At 34.8% G+C, this 19,881-nt stretch overlaps 1 protein-coding gene across 1 annotated transcript in view; it reads left to right on the top strand.

Annotated features, from left to right (window-relative positions):
• Positions 1–19,881, top strand: part of LOC128982213 (alpha-1,3-mannosyl-glycoprotein 2-beta-N-acetylglucosaminyltransferase-like) — a 46,580-nt gene that overhangs the window by 15,005 nt on the left and 11,694 nt on the right. Inside the window, exons 6-7 of the mRNA XM_054401277.1 lie at positions 3,399–3,537; positions 19,096–19,324. Coding sequence (XP_054257252.1) covers positions 3,399–3,537; positions 19,096–19,324 — 368 coding nt within the window. The remainder of the gene's footprint in view (positions 1–3,398; positions 3,538–19,095; positions 19,325–19,881) is intronic.

The following is a 19,881-nucleotide window of genomic DNA, read 5'->3' as shown; positions in this document are numbered from 1 at the left end:
AGCCATGAGTGACCACTTACCTCAATCAATGACCTTTTGGAGTTGTGGGCCCCATTGCAGCTTTCGGTCCAATACCACCCCCAGGTACTTTACCTGATTCTGCATTTCAAGCACTGTGTCTTGTAGTCTCAGAGGTCCTATGCCATTTAGATTGCGCCTCCTCGTGAAGGGGATAACCGCCACTTTGGAGGGGTTGATAGAAAGGCCTACCTCTGTGCACCATTGTCCAACTGACCTCAAGGCTGTGTTCATGAGGTCGGAGACCGTGTTGTTGAATTTACCCATAACCAGTATCACAATGTCAACCGCGTATCCTTGAACGAATACACCACTATCACTGAGAGATCTAATAATTAAGTCATCTACAACAAGGTTCCAGAGAAGAGGAGAGAGTACACCCCCCTGTGAACACCCTCATGTGGTCCTTGCCTCCTGAACCTCATTGTGAAGAGAGAGTCTTACCTTCCTCCTCCTAAGTAGAGACTCTACCCACCTGCACACCATCTCATGGAATCCACGAGCTCTGGCAGCATTGATGACAGCCTGGGTTTCAGTGTTGTCAAAGGCGCCCTGGATGCCAAGGAATGCCCCGAGGGCAATCTCCTTGAACTCAAACGCCTTGTCGATTCTGCTTACCAGGTGATGTAGGGCAGAGTCACAGGATCTTCCTGGGGTATAGGCGTGCTGATTTCTATGTAGGGGATTGACTCTGAGGACTTTGTCCCCCACATACCTAAGCACCAGTTTCTCTAGGGTCTTCAACAGGAATGAGGACAGAGAGATGGGACGGAAGGACTTGGGATCCGTGTAACTTGCCTTACCAGGTTTTGGGATGATAACCACCCTTGAGATGCTCCAGGCCGGGGGAATGTGTCCCAGGGCCAAGCTGGTCCTGAACAACTTGCTCATTCCTGGAAGTAATATATCAATACCTTGCTGGAGACAGACAGGTCTTACCTCATCAGGTCCAGGTGATTTGTATGGGATGAGTGACCTTATGGCCCATCTCACACGACTGTGTGTCACAATGTGGCACGCAACCCTCCACCGAGTGTTGTTTGCCCTTGCGTCAGTTTGTACCTCATCCTCCGGCACCAATGGCTCGCTTGGGATGATGCAACCAGGGAAGTGGGTGGCCGCCATAAGCTTTAGCACTTCCTTAGGTTCATACAGCATATCTCCCCCAGGCTCCTTGAGGGGGCCTAGCTTGGAGGAGTTTTCCTTTGTTAGGACAGTGTATATCCTAGATGTATCTCTAACACTTTCTACCTTGCTAGTGTTAGAGGAGTGGTATTCAAGCAATTAACTTAGGCCTATAGGCATGATATAGTTTTTAATAAAGGTTTGAAGGAAAGTAACGGTGACCAGACTAGGGGGCGAAAAATTATTTGGGCCTAGGGGCGCAAAAACTCTAAATCCGGCCCTGTCGTCAATCAAGTTAGTCATCGGAGGTTCGTCATTTACAATATGGTCCTTGAGCCTTCCAGTGCAGGGATTGCAGAACCACTTCACATACTCCTCCATCTTCCTAATTTCATAAAAAGTCCTCGCAGATATATTTATGCATTTAGCGGGATGCCACAAAACGTAATAACCATCTCAAAGATGAGTTTTTCCTTGTCTAAACACAATTATTTTAAACACACCGGGCACTTGCTCACAACTTTACCTTTTGCCATTACCACAGCCTTCTATAATGGTGAGTGAATATATACAAATCCAGAATCTTGTTTAAAGAGAAGGAATAAAGCAGGCGTGAGCGATCAATAATATGACCAAAAGGGAGCCTGAGCCCGCCTTATAAGACTCTAAGTTAATCAAATTAAAAAAAAAATTAAAAAAAAAAATATGCAAACAATCAACAATGCCATACATTTACAAACAACAACGCAAATTTAGTTACAAAAATTTGGTAAATCAACCATTTTTTATATTTTCTGGGGAGGACCCCTGAACGCCCCTTATGGAACAGGTAGATGGATGCCCATGAAGCAGAGTGTATACGAATGAAAAAAGATCATTCAGATGGAAGATGGATTCAGTTTGTTCACTCCCAAGCCGCATGGCTTTCATTTAGTAATTGATAATAAACCAACTATTAAAGTGCTCAATATGCAAGATCACTTGAGCAACCATATATTAAGAATAAGAATGAGAATAAGAAATATTTATTTCCATTGATCTTTATAAAAGAAATAGGACACGTCATTGTTATACATAGTTACAAGGTGATTCAGTGTTTACAGTACAAAATATCTAAATTTAAATAGCCACTTAATATTTAGCTTTATTTCAACTTACTCTTCAAAATCTAATATTTATTTCACAACTTAAAAAAATCATCAATTTTGTAAAAGGGATTTTTAACAATCCAGTCATACAGTTTATTTTTAAAAATATTGTAAGAAACTAATTTTGCTTCTTCAGGCAGCTTATTAAAAAACATTATACAATTTAATTTATGTGAATGTTTGGTTTTTGCCAATCTGTGCTGCAATATATCTATTTTATCCCTACCTCTTGTATAGTGATTGTGTACGTCTTTTCGGAAAGAGAATTGATCTAAGTTTGACTTTGTATATATTAGAATTTGGAATATATAAAGATTTACTATGGTTGGTATCCTGAAATTAATGAAAAGAGGTTTACAATGTGTATCTGAGCATTCTCCAGCAATGCTTCGAACCGCCTTTTTCTGGAGTAAAAGGATGTCATTAATATGTGGAGAGTGGCCCCACAAAATAAGACCATATAGTATGTGCGATTGAAAGAGTCCAAAATACGCCAATCTTAAATATTCTTGGCTAACAAAATCCTTAAGTTTCCACAGCAAGCACCTCACTCTTGAAATTTTGTTACAAACAGATTTTATGTGTGATGACCAATTTAATTTTGAATCCAAATTAAATCCTAAAAGTTTAACTGATTCAAATTTTACCTCTGTTTTAAGACTGATTGTTATATATTGTGATTTGTCAGAATTACAAGATAGTCTGTTTGCAGAAAACCAATCATATGCTCTATGTTCAGCCTCTTGACTAATTAAGCGTAGGGTTGTTAAATTAGAATGGTTAGCGAGTAAAGTTGTATCATCCGCATATATAACAGATTGTGTATTTATATTTATAGGAAGATCATTAATGTAGACGTTAAAGAAAAATGGCCCTAGTACAGAGCCCTGAGGAACACCGGTTTCAACTTTTTCAGTTTTAGAACATTTATTTTTAATTGATACCAATTGAAGTCTATTACATAAATACGAAGAAATTAGAAGCATGGCATCATTAGTGATGCCATAAAAACGTAGTTTGTTAGTTAGGATATCAAAAGGAACCGTACTATTACACTATTACACTATTGTTTGGATTATGAATAACTCTAAGTTTCCCATTTTTTAGCAACCAGACCAAAGTGACATACAAGTGCCACCAAAAGAAAAGAAGTTCAAAGGATATTTTAAGATAGCACGGCACTATGGATGGGCTCTAAATCAAGTATTTAACTTCTTCAACTTTAACAATACAATTATTATTGAAGGTAAGTTACTGTTTTTTTCTTTCATTTTGAAACTAATTGCTACCGTAACTACTCAAGATAAAGTGAAATTAAAACTTTACATTTTTACCTTCTCCCCCTATTCATAGTAACCTATATGGAGAAAGTATATTTTTTGTCAAAGTTTTCGAGTTTGAGTGGATATATCCATTTTGGGTCCGCCTTAACCCAAAAAAGTGGTTTTCGAAGTGATGTCTCTGTGTGTGTGTGTGTGTGTGTGTGTGTGAGTGTGTGTCTGTATTCACCGAATAGTGGCATCCTTCACAGGCACGTGGCCGTACTGTGGCACCTTAAAAAATTGTGGCACCTTTTTCAGGGTGCCACAGCTAATTCGATCATTTTTTGGGGTTTCCAGCATTAATACGTCGTTTAAACATCACATGCCACAATTGAGTATTTTTGAACTCGTTGATGTGAGTTTAAGTAGCGCAGGTACACGCCGAATTGTGGAAACCATACCGGTAGCTAGCGCGCCTCGCGCCGTCCGCTGGAACTATAACTTCTCTAATGCTATGTTGCCAATTCTCGCGCCAGCCTACACTCTAAATAGTGGCACCATGCCGCAATTCAGTATATATCAACAGTGTGTGGACAGGATGCCACTTAATGATTTGTAGCGCTTGAGCAGTGTGTAGAACAGTGCAACAAGCAACTAATAAACTAATAATACTGTACTGCCACGTACTATAAAACAATTTAAGTACCATAAATAATATACTTTTGCTCCGAGTGGTGAACAATGTTTTACATTACAAATATTTTGTGTAGTAAATAATTATTTAAATTGATTTTATGACACCATTAAAAAAATTATTTTTGTTTACAAACATAAATTGGTAACGTAGTTATTTTGTATCAATTGAATTTTTACATTGAAACAATAACAATGTTTTAGGTTAGACCACTATATAAGTTGTCCTTCTTTTAATTCTTCTGTCTTCTAATTTTTTATCTTACAAACTATTTAGTGCTGATACATCTATTTTATTAACATTCTAGTCATGTTGACAAAATATTTTACAATTAAATTTCTGAATCACTCAGTAAAGGTAGATTTCGATGCATCATTGCTGAAAGTTATGTTTTGCTTCTCACTCTCAGAGTATTCCAAAGACATCTAATGTTTCAATCCATATTCAAATGTTATATGAGGTAAACACATAACCGAATCAATTAAAGTACTTAAATTAAAATACATATTATTATCAACACGCATAAACTAGTTCAGATTATATATCATCTCACAATCATATTTGCATACTACTGTGGTGATTTAACCAGTCCCCACTAACAAAAGCATGAAATGAAAGGTCCTAAAGACGTTAACATTGAGTTAAAATACAAGAGTAGTTTAAAAGTTGTAACCATGATACCTACTGTAAATAATTTGATATTGTTTGATATTATACAATCGTTTTACAATTTTGTCAATCTATCTGTTACTTTAAATACAAATGTATTTTTATTATTCAATGTTTTGTTTTGTAGAACCTTTAGTATTCTCAACTTTATTAATAATAAACCTATTTTAACATACAATATCAATTTTAGGAAATTCCTAGTATGGTTGGAAATATATTGGCATCCGTGAAGTTTGAGTAATGTTTTTTTTAAAAACACAATATGTTATATTTAACTTCACTTATTATTTATTTAATATGTTTCTACTTCTTGAAATTCTCAGTTAACTGGGAGGCGGAGCAAACAGTTTGTTTTAGAACAAACTGTTTGCTCCGCCTCATTCATTTCAGAATTCCAACCATCATCATTTTAGAATGACCTTGAAAATTCTAAACAATCTTTTTTCTGTTGGTTTACTTAAAGTCTATAATGTTCTACTATGAATGCAAATCTATAATACAGTATAAATTTCCAGTCCCACCCTAAAAAAACTATGATATTTAACAGTAAAATTTTTATAACGTATCAACACATTATTTTTAATTGGTCACCAAACTGATTCTTGAATTTTTGAATTAGTAGTTGCAAGAGTACGCAAAACTGCAGAGAGTCCTTGAAAATGCTTGTGCAATGATATAGTTTTAAATTATAAAAGAAACCCTTCACAAAATTGTATTAACAGGACCAGAGGCTCAATATGCACATGGTATTTCATTTATAGGAGGCAAAAAAATTCAAATCATATTAATTTATGATTGCCAATAGATTTTGAGTTTCCTTAAAAACAATTATATAAAACTGTCTGCAAATTTAAATCCATGTGTGTAGCCCCTGAGCTGTTGGACATAATGTAAGACTAAATTACTTACGTAATTCCCGTCACAGCTCAATAAAATATGTCTATTCAGGACATGTTTCGGTGTTAAAACACCATCGTCAGCTTCAGGTACATAGTGTAGAGTTGATCAGTTGTTAACATCGTCAGAAGATAAACACAGTACGGACACGAATAAATACATAAAACAATTAAACATTTAAAAACAGGCCTGTTCTAACAAAGATGACCGACCGCACAGGTAGCAAAGGACAGACTAGACCAGCTTATGCTTATCAGTTGTGTGAGAGTGAAAGAGATATTGGGCAAGGATCAGCTGTTGTAGGATGGACGGAGTTATTGATGAGTGAATTAAAAATGGTGTGGGAACTGTACTGTAGTTTTTCGTTTAATATAGTCTCACGTGTGTTAACGTTGTTAAAACTTTTGTATATTTCATACTCCTCTAGAGTGTCCATCTTTTTCCCTTTTCTGCAAGTGTGTAGAATTTCCAAGCTGTCATCAATATTTCCTCAGTAGTGCAGCTTTAAAATCACTCAATCACTCTTGAGATTCCTTTATGTCCTTGCTGCTAAGCTCTCATCATCGCCCCTAATCAAGGAATGATGTGGAAGCAATCAAGGAATCGTAAAAAGGTCGTTGAGAAGGAGTGGGTCGTAATTTCGCGGTATCTATTTGATATCGAAAATCTATCGCTAGCGCTTTATCTTATTTATTGATTAAAGAATGTATTTAAGATATTATACGGTAATTTATTATGCAAGGGAGTCGAGGTATTAATCCAAGGAAGTAAGGTGTAAAAATCCAAGGATTAATGGTAGAACGGTTTACGGTAATCAAGGTAGTACAGGTATTAATCCAAGGAAGTAAGGTGTAAAAACCAAGGATTAATGGTAGAACGGTTTACGGTGATCAAGGTAATCAAGGTATTAATCCAAGGAACTATGGTGTAAAAGCCAAGGATTAATGGTAAAACGGTAAAGGTATTAATCCAAGGAACGATGGTGTAAAAGCCAAGGATTAATGGTAGAACGGTTTACGGTGATCAAGGTAATCAAGGTATTAATCCAAGGAACTATGGTGTAAAAGCCAAGGATTAATGGTAGAACGGTTTACGGTGATCAAGGTAATCAAGGTATTAATCCAAGGAACTATGGTGTAAATGCCAAGGATTAATGGTAAAACGGTAAAGGTATTAATCCAAGGAACGATGGTGTAAAAGCCAAGGATTAATGGTAAATCGGTAATATTATGTAGCAAGGAGGTAGTGGTATTAATCCAAGGAATTAAGGTGTAAAGCCAAGGATTAATGGTAAAACGGTAACGGTATTAATCCAAGGAATCAAGGTGTAAAATCCAAGGATTAATGGTAAATCGGTAATATTATGTAGCAAGGAGGTAGTGGTATTAATCCAAGGAATTAAGGTGTATTTAAAGCCAAGGATTAATGTTGAAACGGTAACGGTATTAATCCAAGGAATCAAGGTGTAAAGCCTAGGATTAATGGTAAAACGGGAACGGTATTAATCCAAGGAATCAAGGTGTAAAGCCAAGGATTAATGGTAAATCAGTAATGGTATTAATCCAAGGAATCAAGGTGTAAAATCCAAGGATTGATGGTAAAACACAAGGTTCAACTATTTAAACAAGGGAATCAATAATGGTACGATGGTCTGCTCATTAATAATAGCACGTCTATACTCTACCTACTCTAGGCTATCACAGCTCCCAGGATATATGGGAATGGTCTTGGGATGGTTAGATAGGTTTTAAGCAACGGAATAAAGCAGGTAGAATGAGGCTAGGTGCATACAAATGGAAATACAAGCATAGAATGTACAAGCAAGGTAGATCAAGTACGATGTATAATCACTATAAGCAAAGCAAATCTACAAATTAGCGTGGTAAATGATCTGCTAATTATAGATCAAGCAATTACAAAGCAATGACAATTTATACGTCAACTAAATGCAATAATACTATATATGTGCGATTCAAGCTCAAAATGCTACGGTATTATAATTTCCAAATGATTTACAAAAGATAATGCAAAGCAATCTACGTTAAGCTAAGTCAAGCAATTTTACATATATGGAATAAATGTCGGTACAAATACTAGAAACAGAATTGGAGACGTTCTCCTACCTTATTTGATGATCGACTTGTCGGGTTGATATCGTGTTCGGAAGTGAAGTCTTAGAGTCGTCTTGGACTCTCTGAGTAGCTAGACCGTCGTGCGCATGCGCGACAGGCCAGCGCGGGAAACTGGAGCATGCGCGAGGTGCGCGCGCACGTCAAGGAAGCGGGAAATTCAAATCGGTGGAACCTGAATATGCTTGTCTTGCTTGTCTATATTTTGTCTACCATGATATTTAATCCAAAAAAAATCGTACCATTATTTTAGCCTGTTACAATGTCAAAGTTAAAACTATTGTTGTTTTTAATGATGGTTAAATCTAAAAAATTCAGTTTGTTGCTATCTTCAATTTCAAGGGTGAATTTTAAGTTGGGTTTCAGACTATTTAAATAGTTAAGGAGTAAGTGTAGCTGCCTTGAATTGTCGTTGAATATTACAATAGTGTCATCAACATATCTTCTATAAAATAAAATCTTGCTACTATATTTATTTGTGCTTGACATGATGCATGTATTTTCTATGTGATGTAGATAAATGTCGGATAAAATTCCTGATAAGGGAGAACCCATGGCCAATCCGTCAGTTTGGTGATACATTTTACCATCGAATACGAAGTAGTTTTGTTTTAATACCTCCTTAAGTAGTAATAAAAACTCATTAATTGCATCAGTTGGGAGTAGAGATGTACCAAACGATTACTTTCCAGTACCAGGTACAACCGATACTGGTACAGCTGAGTACCTGATACCGAGTAGCGAGTACTTTGTACTCGCTATTACTTTTCATCACGACTCCTACCTGCGTCCTCTAGTACTCGCGATTCCTACTTGAGTACTTGTACCCAATTCCATTTACAACTCCCGAGTACAATGTACTACCATGGGATTTGGATACTTTTAACATTACTTTAGCGACTAACCTAGTCAATTATTGTATAACAAGAGAATATAATATTTGTGGGCTCTAATATTCTACTGTAACTGTGTGTATAATTTGCAGTCAGGAAATAAACATTTCAGCAATATTATTATATTTACTTTGAACAAATACTGTAAAATAGATAGATTACTAAAAAAAATACATTTTGTAATTAAATAATAACATTTTGTAAAATTAATATGTAAATAGGAATTTTTAAGTCAAATTTATTTCTAAATCCAGGATTAAAAATGGATAGGGAAAAAACATCCAAAATCAAGAAATCCGTTTACTGTATTGAAGTGATATTTTAATTATAATAGTTATCATAATATCACATCAGCCCACTGGCCATTAACAAATTATATAATGTAATAAAAGGTCACATACAATATACAATTCAATCTAACATAAATATAAATAATATAAGTAATAAATAATAATAATAATAATATAAATATAAATATAGTAAAATTGCTAAGTAAAAACAAAAATAAAACGAGCTTAATGGTGAATCAGAAATGAAAATAAATTATCAGTATGTTCTGTGTTTCAATTTGACTGTTATTAATAGAAACACAACAGTAGAGCTTTAACAAATATATACCTAACATTACAAAGAGTATTTACAAATCTGGTTAGGTGATGGGTTGAAATTAATGTCATAAAAGGTAATTTATAATTAATTGAAACATAAATATAAAGGATAATCGATACTTATAACAAAAATAAAACGAGCTTGGTGAATCATAAATTTAAAGACATATATCAGTATTTTTTGACTGTGTATAAATTAGGTTGCTATGAATAGGAACAAATATATACAGTAGAGATAAAAAAATATGTTACAAAGAAGTATTTACACAAAGCTGGTTGGGTCATGAGTTGAAATTAAATATAAAATAGCTTTACAAATTACAAAACAACTAAAACATTATGACAATGAACTCAATTTTTCAGAGTTTGTAGTCTTGAAAACAAGTTAATTCAGGTTCGTGTTTAAGAACATTAACTGTTTGACTTTTTGAGTAGTTAAGCGGGTTCTCCTGTCACTAATAAAGTAGCCGGCTTTAGAAAACATCCGCTCGCAAGGGACGGATGTTGCTACGATACCACAGTTACGTAGAAAGACAGTTGCTAGATGGGGGTAAAAGTTTTTGTTATTCCTCCACCATTCAAGAGGATCCTTTTTCCTAGATATCGGGCAGTCATCCATGTATCTTTGTATCTGTAAATAAACGTTTGTAAATATAGTTTTAAGTAAAAAAGTTCTGTTTTATTTGAAAATTTATTTAATGAATATTTGATTACTATAAATAAACTTGCAATGTATTATTCTGAAAGTTTAATTTATAGGTAATCCGTTGGTCAAATAATTATCTAAGATCAGTATTAATACAGCAACAAATAAGTTGACATGGAAAGTGTAAAAATATTATACACTGGATCGTTTGATAGGAAAATAAAAATTATTAAATATTTTTTGTATATTTCAAATAGCTTTCCCGAAAGCTTAGAATCTCAACGATCAGATCAAAAAAAGTAATGAGCCAGAACTTTGGCTAAAACAAATAAGGTATTCTGATAATAACAAAAGTAAGAGCATTGTAATTACCTCTTGGATTGCAATTGAAGTGGGATTGGTTTTAGGCTTCACTTTGTTGATTACTTCCTCGACATCATCCCAGACTGAAATCTTTTTCTCCGTAGTGCATTTTTCTTTGACAAGTTCATCTTCATCGTCAGTGTTGTCTTCGTGAGTTGATTCATTTCTGTTCTGGTTTATGATTCCAACTATTAGGTCCGACAAACGTTTCTTGATCAAATCTATGGTAATTTCTTCTGAAAACATATGGTGTTTATATCTCGGGTCGAGGAAGGTGCATATTCCTAAAGTTTGACTTCTCTCTAAATTTGGAAATCTCTCATCACAGCTTTTTAACATTGATTTTATAACATTTTTGACACTTTCTTTTGTCACATTAGCAGCAATTTTTTTCAGTGCAGACTTCAAACCCCTTGTTATGGGAATTACTTTACTTGCATTCAAGTACTTTTCACTGCTCATTTCTTTAGTAACTTCTTCACATGGGCGTAAGACGTCACACAGTTGCTTGCAAATTTCCCACTCTTCTGAAGTTAAAGGCGTCAGGTCAGTGTCTAATATTGCTAGACTATGTTTTATTGCCTCTTCTAAATGGACAAATCTTTCCAACATGAAAAATGTGGAATTCCATCGGGTGGCAATGTCCTGTAAAAGTCTTTTGGGCTGTTTGATGCCTTGTAACTCCTGATATTTTACCAATTTTTGCACGGCTTTGTTACTTCTTTTGAAGTGAGAAACTATAACTTTTACTTTTTTAATTATGTCATCTACTGGAGAAAGCGATTCTTGAACTAGTAAATTTAGTTTATGGGCATAGCAGCCATAGTGTTTCATGTGCAAAACTTTAGTAACAGCACTAACTACGTTTGAGCAATTGTCAGAGACTATCAAGGATATTTTATTTTGTATACCCCATTCATTCATAGATGTTAACAGTTCGTCTGCTAAGTGTTGAGAGGTATGTGTTTCCTCAAAAGCTGAACACTGGAAAAGAACGGTTTTCATGTCAAAATTTTCTGTTAGGTAGTGACCTGTAATTCCCATGTAGCTATCATTTTTGCTTGAAGTCCATATGTCTGTGGTCAAACAGACACTTGAAGTTTCTTTTTCTAAAGTTAATTTCAAATTACAGCGTGTTTCTTCAAAGAGAGCAGGCATCATGGTGTTTGCGAAATATTTCCTACTGGGAATTTGGTAAGAAGGAGAACAAATACCCATTAGGTTTCTAAAGCCTCTGTCTTCTACCATTGAAAAAGGTTGGAAGTCCCATGCAAATAATTTAAGTATAGCCAGGTCTATTTTATTTTTGTCAGATCCGGTGAGCTTTTTTGGCACAAATGATGTGATTTGGGCTTGTTTCTTTTTTGAAGGTAACGTATACACGGGAACTGTTGTTTCTGGGGTAGTCCTACTAGTACTGGGAAAAGTCACTGCATGCATCAATCCAGTTGTGTCTGAATCTATGGCAGAGGGTTCATCTGGATCTAGTTGATCTTGTGATACCGGTACCTCAATAAGTACAGGTGTATGTTCATTAATTAGACCGGTTCTATTTTCATTACTCGACAGTACAACGGTAGGGTGTTTCCTTGACATGTGTTTTTTCAAATTAGAAGGAGAACCTGAATGGGATAATTTGTTTTTACAAAGCTTACAGATCGCTTGATTTTTATTAAGTGGGTCAAAGAAACTCCAAACTTCACTTATCTTTTTGCGTTTTGCTCCTGGGGGCTCCATGACGTCAAAAAATACACTTCCTACACACTATTGTATTTACTCACACTTCTCAATAAATATGTCTTACATTAAATTTGAAACTCTAACTTTAATATACCACTACAACACACTCCATAAAATCCTAAGAGACACAGTGTCAATATGAATTCCAGCCGATAGCATGGAATGAACTGATTTTATTTCAGGAGTTTTTACCTGCACAATGAGAATATTTAAAATATGATATCGCGTATGAGTCATTTCCGTTCCCGGGTCTATGACCTCTCTCTTTTAGAAGCGTGTGATAGGTGAGTTGCAGGTGACACAGTTGCGTCCCACCCCCGCGTCAACCCATCACTCATTGGCTGATGGCTGCTGAGTGCTGGCTGGAACCATTGACTAAGGAAATAAAACTTTGTTTCCCTTGTCTGTGCTGGAACCGAATCTGGCCCAATAAATGCAGTCGCAAATGTATGTTACTGATACTGTCTATTGGCTTGTAACTCGTCCAACATTTCTTATACTGGTAACTAAATAGACAGGTAAAGTTCCATAAATCTTTGTACATAAAGTAATGAGCATTATACTCATAGAAGCACCGAAGTAATTTGTATCAGTGTTGAGATTAAACCACTAAATTATAGTAAATCCTTATTTTACTATTGTACTACATTAATAATCAATTATTCATAAAATAGAGTTGTATATTTGTTGTACATTGATGTAAGGCAAAAGCGTTTTTACTTAGATTCATTTAGCAAAGTAATCGAATACCAATATATTTTCTGTTTTGTCAGTAGTTTTAAAACCAAGAGAAGTGCAATTGGCCACTGTCATCAGTGTCATCGGACTTTTTTTAGAATGTACTCGATACTTGTAACAGTGTTACAGCAACAGTAGACAGTCTGAGTCAACACTTCGATACAAGGAATCGTTTAGTTCGTACTCGGCTAGTACTTGTACTCGTCTAGTCCTTGTAATCGTCTGGTACTGCCCGTACCAGGGAGTACACGAGTGTAATCGCTAACCTCACTCATACACCTACATAACTAGATACTAAAAGTAATCGCGATTACTTTGTACCTGGTACTCGACACTTTCAGTATCTAGGTACTTTTGGAATGGCGAGTACCTAGTACAAAGTAGCGACTACTGATACTTCGACCCACCTCTAGTTGGGAGGCAGGAGCTCTTTAGATGGTCATGTACTATGGATATTGTTTCTTCGACAGGAACATTTGTGTATAGATTCACAATATCAAAAGCAAATGTCTGCAAATGTCGATAAAACTAATTTGATAAGAAATGGTAAATTCTTCTGTTGCTCTGTAGGCAACTATTTTGGTCACACAAGGAAGTTCAAACTTATCTTAGTTTGAACAACATCATCTTGATTTTACATTGTACCAAATCAAATCAAATCAAATCATGTTTATTAGCACATAAACGTACAGAGGTTTTAGATAAATGCACAGGTGCTTCGTCATTCTTATAGTCTAATATTATATAATGTCCTTTTATACAATGTATTTATTAATAATAAATAAAATAGTTGTTTAACATTTGAGGAACTCTTTAAATAGACTAGTCAAAAGGTTTAATAAAAAAGATAACGTCAAGCTTAAAACTAAATAACAGGATTTATAGAATTTAATTATAAATAAAACATAAAAAATGTACAAAACATGTAATTTTAGTCAATAACGAGGTCTTCATTAAAATTTCACAACAAAAACGATATATATAAAATATATAACATTTGAAAATCAACAAGATTAACATGGAGAAGGAACTTTTTACCCTATAAAATATTATGGAAGTAACAGGACCTGCTTATAACATTTGAGAGTCATTTAGAAAATCATCAACTTTATAATAGGCCTTTCTGATCAAAATACTCTTAACGTTATCTGCAAATTGTGCTGGACTCATTGCTGTGTTTTTTAAGTGATTTGGAAGTTTATTGAACAATTTAATTCCCATGTAATGAATACTTCTTTCTAAAGATGTCGTAGAATGATGAGGGTATATAAGCAAATTCTGGTTTCTAGTATTGTAATTGTGGCTATTTTTTTCTATAGAGTACCAATTTAAATTATTTTTTACATGACACAGAACCTCAAAAATGTAGATACATGGTACTGTAAGTATTTTTAAACTTTTAAATACTTCTTTACATGAGCTTCCAGGCTGTTTGAGGGTCATGGCTCTTAGGCATTTCTTTTGTACTTTTAATACATTTTTTATTAAATTTGTTGCGCCCCATAATGTTATTCCATATTTCACTAGCGGGTAAAAATAGCCATAGTACAAAATAAGTTTTGTTTCCATGCTGTTACAGTGTGTAAGGCAACTCATATTAAAACAAATGTTATTTAATCTCTTACATAATGGTACAATATGTTCATGCCACTTCAGATTTTCATCACATATTACCCCTAATAATTTCACAGACTTCTGATTCTTCAAATCATCATTGCCAACTGTAACCTTTATTTCACCCTCTCTATATTGCATACTTCTGAAGTGAATTATATTTGTCTTGTCTGCATTCAGCAACAGTCCATTTATTTTAAACCAATTTTCTAATTCTTTTATTATTGTCTCCGCTGTAAATTTATTTTTTTCTGTGCTATTATCTCTAATTAATGCTGTAGTATCATCTGCAAACATTACTATATCGTCTTTATATTCATTGGAAGATCATTAACATATATTACAAACAAAGCTGGGCCTAAAATTGATCCTTGAGGGACTCCTGAATTTACAGTACAGTATTTTGATTCATACGTCATGTTATCTATACTTAATGATGTTTTTTGCATTCTTTTAGTTAAATATGATCTAAACCATTTCAGACTGTACCCTCTGATTCCATGTACCTCTAGCTTTTTTAACAGAACCTCATGGTCTACACAATCAAAAGCCTTTGACAGGTCACAACAAATTGCTGCAGTGGTCTGTGACCTGTCCCATGCCCTGTAAATATTGTCAGTTAGAGAGATGAGTGCTGAGTTGGTGGAATGAGATTTTCTAAAACCATGTTGACTTTTGGTTATTAATTTATTTTTCTCTAGATATTCCTGTAATTGAACATTTACAGCTTTCTCAAATATTTTTGAAAAGACAATGAGACTGGACGATAGTTTTCAATCAAGTTTTTATCCCCTTTCTTATAAATTGGCCTAACAATTGATATTTTTAGTTTTGATGGAAAATCACCTGTAAACAGTGACTGATTAATTAATGTGCAGATTGGCATAGCTATATAATCTTTACACTCTTTAATTAAGGTGACAGGAATCTCGTCCCAACCAGTACCAAGATACATAATCGACACATATGCTTACTATGTGTCTTATTACTTACTATATGATGGACCGCGCAGGCATCTTGCCTCTAAGACTGACGTTTTCCAAACGAATATAGAAGTTAGATCTACATTCTTCATTTTAGGCTTGAAATAAGTTTGTTTGTGGGTAAGAGCGAATGAGTAAGCATGAACAATAATTAATCCCCCCTTTTACCCTTCTCCCCGACACGCCACCATACCACGGCATCTTACTAGCAGAGCTCAAGGTCATTGACGTAATTGTAATGAACTACATACATTTAGTCTTAATAGGCTAAATGTCAAGTTATTTTGAAGCTGGACATTGAGTTTTAGTGCCGTTTTCATTGGCATCTACCACTTCTAAGATGACTAAGATGGCACTAAGATGGCGGACCTGGCTTCAGCTGCTTGTATGTTAGTTAGATAGGCCATCTATTGGTCTTTTGTGATCGTTGATTTAAACTAATGGAATTATGATGAAAATTTGAACATGAATTATTAGCAGTTTTGCAGGGATGATAAACAATAGTTTTTTTATTTTTTTTTATTTGTATTGCTTGTCAGTTGGCAACAAATCTTAGAGATGTGTATACATTTTTTAGGACAAAATTGAATTGGCAGATATCATGGTAAAGTAGCGTACTAGAAAAAGTTACTGTCAACTCATCCAATTTTTACAGCAGTGCTGTTGACATGCTAGGCGAGCAACCGCGACAGTGAGGACGGGGAACAGCTGATTTCATGTTCCTAGTTGGCAAATTGTCTGCTAGCTACTAACGTACACATGCATAAGCCATCAGCGGTAGCACCAATAGCCTCATTGACTATAAAAACACTTGTGTTAAGGTTTAAATACAGTAGTTAATGCTATTACTGAATATGATACTATACATATTGTTACTAATATATGAAATGGAGAAAAACATTACCCTAAAAATACAAAATTTCCCAATTTGTATCCAGACCTTTTTAAATAGCTTAAAAAACAAATAATTTAGTATATCAAAGTGTTTTTGTACGGCTATTGGTAACAGGACGAATTCAAAAATTGTAAATTTAAAATCCCCATGTTATTCTTATAAAGAATATTGTAAAATGTTGTAGTTTGCGTGTTTATGGATATATTTTGATCAAACTTGGCAAATTTGTTCAAACAATTACAAAACTATTTGGATCATCAACGGTACTTACTCTAGATTTCTCAAGGTAGGACACGTGAATTGGAATTTTGGCGTTACAGACACAATGACAGAAACAATCAAACAAACGTACAGATATTGACATAAGACTCGGTTCGGCTTTCTTATTATATAACACGTAGAAATAACCAAACACTTCATGAATATACGCAATGTACAGACAAAAGAGTAAAGACAGTAATCTTATCTTATAATTAACTATAGTGTTTCTGCCCGTGCTTCGCAACGGGGTGAGAATCTTTGGGTCTCTAAATCCACCGTAAAAAATAGTATATTTCGTACCTAGGGCCGAAAGTGACGTTTTGCCGACTCGAGATCGGGTTTTAAGTTCGAGACGAAGTTGAGAACGTGAAACGATCGAGAGCTGCAAACCCATTTTGGCTTGTGGTACGAACGCTATTTTTCACCCAAGTATGTTTTGCAATATAACGTCCCTCTTATTTATGTGAAATATTTTGAGGAATCAGTAAAATCAAAAATAACAATAAATAGTTGTCTAGGCAGCTGTGTCAAAAAAACAAGTCTATTACAATGCCATGGATACAGCTTGTGCATTTAATATACATTAATGTTTTAAGTAAATAAGCGAACAAGTGATTTTGCAGCCCTAGGGATGTAAACGCCTGCTCGGCCCCTATATGACGATGACAACTGGCATGGCCAGCAAAACATAACTTTCAGCCACCAATTAACGTATGTAAAACAGCTAAAAACATCATAGTGTGGTGAAAAATTTGTTCCACATACATGAATTAATTATATGCATACAGAAAAAATAGAGTCATACTTATTTCGTATTTTTATGTAAATTTCTTGTATATTCCCATGAAACTGATAATTTACCCAGCACTTAAGGCCTTTAATCCAAGTATCGAAGTATCTAAGTTCGTAAACCATACATATAATGTGACGATAAAATATCAACGACATAGCATTTGGTCCATTGACTTTAAATCCATTAATTGTCAAAATTATTAGAGCTTGGAAAAAACTGCATGTAAAAAAAATCTTTACACTAATAAAAGACGACGTGAGGAGCGCGGGCAATCGCAATGAGCTACAGCGGCTAGGACATAGCCACATGAATACAGAACGGAATGAAGGAACTAGAACGGAGAACTGGCAACAGCGCACGCGAGAAGTAGGTGGGGCGAACACACTGCTCAAGCGCTACAACGCATTAGTGGCATCCTGTCCACACACTTTTGATATATACCGATTTGTGGCAAGGTGCTACAATTAAAAACCGGAATGTTAGATGTTAAAATGGAGTGTTCATTAAAAATATCGATGCACACATGTTTCTACCACCTTCCTTCATCCACTGGTGGCCGCAGTTTGAAAGATGCCACAATTAGGTGTTTGCGAGTATTCGGTAAAACCCCGTAAGTGTGTGTGTGTACATGTGTACAGAGCTACAGGCCTAAACTGTTGACCAATTTTGATGAAATTTGGTATCTAGGTTGCATTCCATGATAATTTTGATTTTTAATTGTGATTTTTCCTTAAAAACCTATAAATGAACAAAAATCAGACTTTTTAGGAAAAAAACCCGTTTTTATTAAAATTAATGCGTTATGGTCCTTATAATAAAAAAAAGTGGGACCTCCCCCCCCCCATTATTGTAAAAATTACGGTTTAAAAGTTATTGCAACTTTTGTGTTTTTTTCCCTATAAAATATGATAGTTACTCCCACCGCATACCCATGAGAAAGGTTGTTGACCAGCTTATGGGAGAAAGTATGAGTCAGATCGCTAATACTGTTTATTAATTATGTGTTTGGATTTGCATTTTGACATTATGGACAATACAAATGTAGATTTTTGTAAAAAAATTAGGTATATTATAGCAGCATTTTAGTAAGATTTAAAGAGCTATTTAGACGCGATAACCTTTAGATCTTAAAGTTCACTCGGGATGGAACGGGAAAATTCATAAAGGGTAAGACTGGATTTCTCATTACAGTAAAGCGAGATGAAAAAGGATTTTCTCGATCCTGTTAGTGGGATTTTTGTTTCGGTCGTGTGGAGACACTTTTCATGATGTCTAGCTATTGCAAAACTCGTGACCTACCTTCCACTGGCACTGTACCTAGTGAATAGTTAGCGTCTAGTTGACCAATATTAAACGTTTTTTTTCATGTGGGTTTTTGTGTCCAGTGTTATGTAATGGTTTAAAACTTCTGACAAACTCCAATAAGATGAAATTTTTTGTGTTTAACATTCTGATCTGAATATTTGCTATGTTTTATGAAGCATGACACAGCTGTTGTTGACATAAAGTATACTTAGCAATGGATTGTTCCAACAGCAATGCTGGTAAAATAAATCTTTATTGATTCTGCTGATTTAGAAGCCACACAGCATAAAATTAATACTTGTACAATATTTTAGATGACTTGGATGTCTCCCCTGACATATTTGAGTACTTCCTCGGAACACTTCCACTGTTGCACTCAGACCCTACACTTTGGTGTGTTTCTGCTTGGAATGACAACGGGAAACTCAACTTGGTGAATAAGGAAGCAAGAGATGTTATATACAGAACAGACTTCTTTCCAGGACTAGGTTGGATGCTAAACAAACAACTGTGGAGTGAGCTTTCCGTCAAGTGGCCTACCAGGTACAAGAACAACTTTGAAACCAACTTTCCTTGGTTGGATTGGGCCTGTTTGTAAATTTAATTAAATAGATGTTGGTCTATTTGATTGATTAAAAGTTAAACATTCAGTGTTTTGTTTGGTCTCTAGGAACTAATGAAAAGTTCAAAATTCTGGACCAAGGTTTTACCATGAAGACAACACAGTAATAGCTACTTACCTACACAGATCTTTTTGCTAAATACACGTGTCCTACAATGTCACTTCAAAAGGTCGCTGATAAGTTACAGATTTGTATTTCAGGGATACAAAAAAACATACCTTACATAAATACATACCCTAACATACATACCGTAAATTCAATTGAAAATAATCAAAAACAACCTTAAGACTTGCTTAAAAATCTGATGATCATTAATGGGACAAATTGATTGTATGAACGTTTACATATTTATTGTCTTCGATAAGGATAAAGTAAAAGTAAATACAGTAGAACTCTATCTATCCGTGTCAATTGGAACCGGACCCTATTTGAAAATTGGATTTTTACTAAAGTCTTTTAAAGAAAAAAGTGCAAGTC

The sequence above is a fragment of the Macrosteles quadrilineatus genome, unplaced genomic scaffold (assembly GCF_028750875.1).
Source record: "Macrosteles quadrilineatus isolate MER2022 unplaced genomic scaffold, UCM_ALF_1.0 Scaffold_200__1_contigs__length_193940, whole genome shotgun sequence".
NCBI lineage: Eukaryota > Metazoa > Arthropoda > Insecta > Hemiptera > Cicadellidae > Macrosteles > Macrosteles quadrilineatus.
The sequence above is the reverse complement of the archived record's forward strand: the minus strand, read 5'-3'. Positions and strand labels throughout refer to the sequence as shown.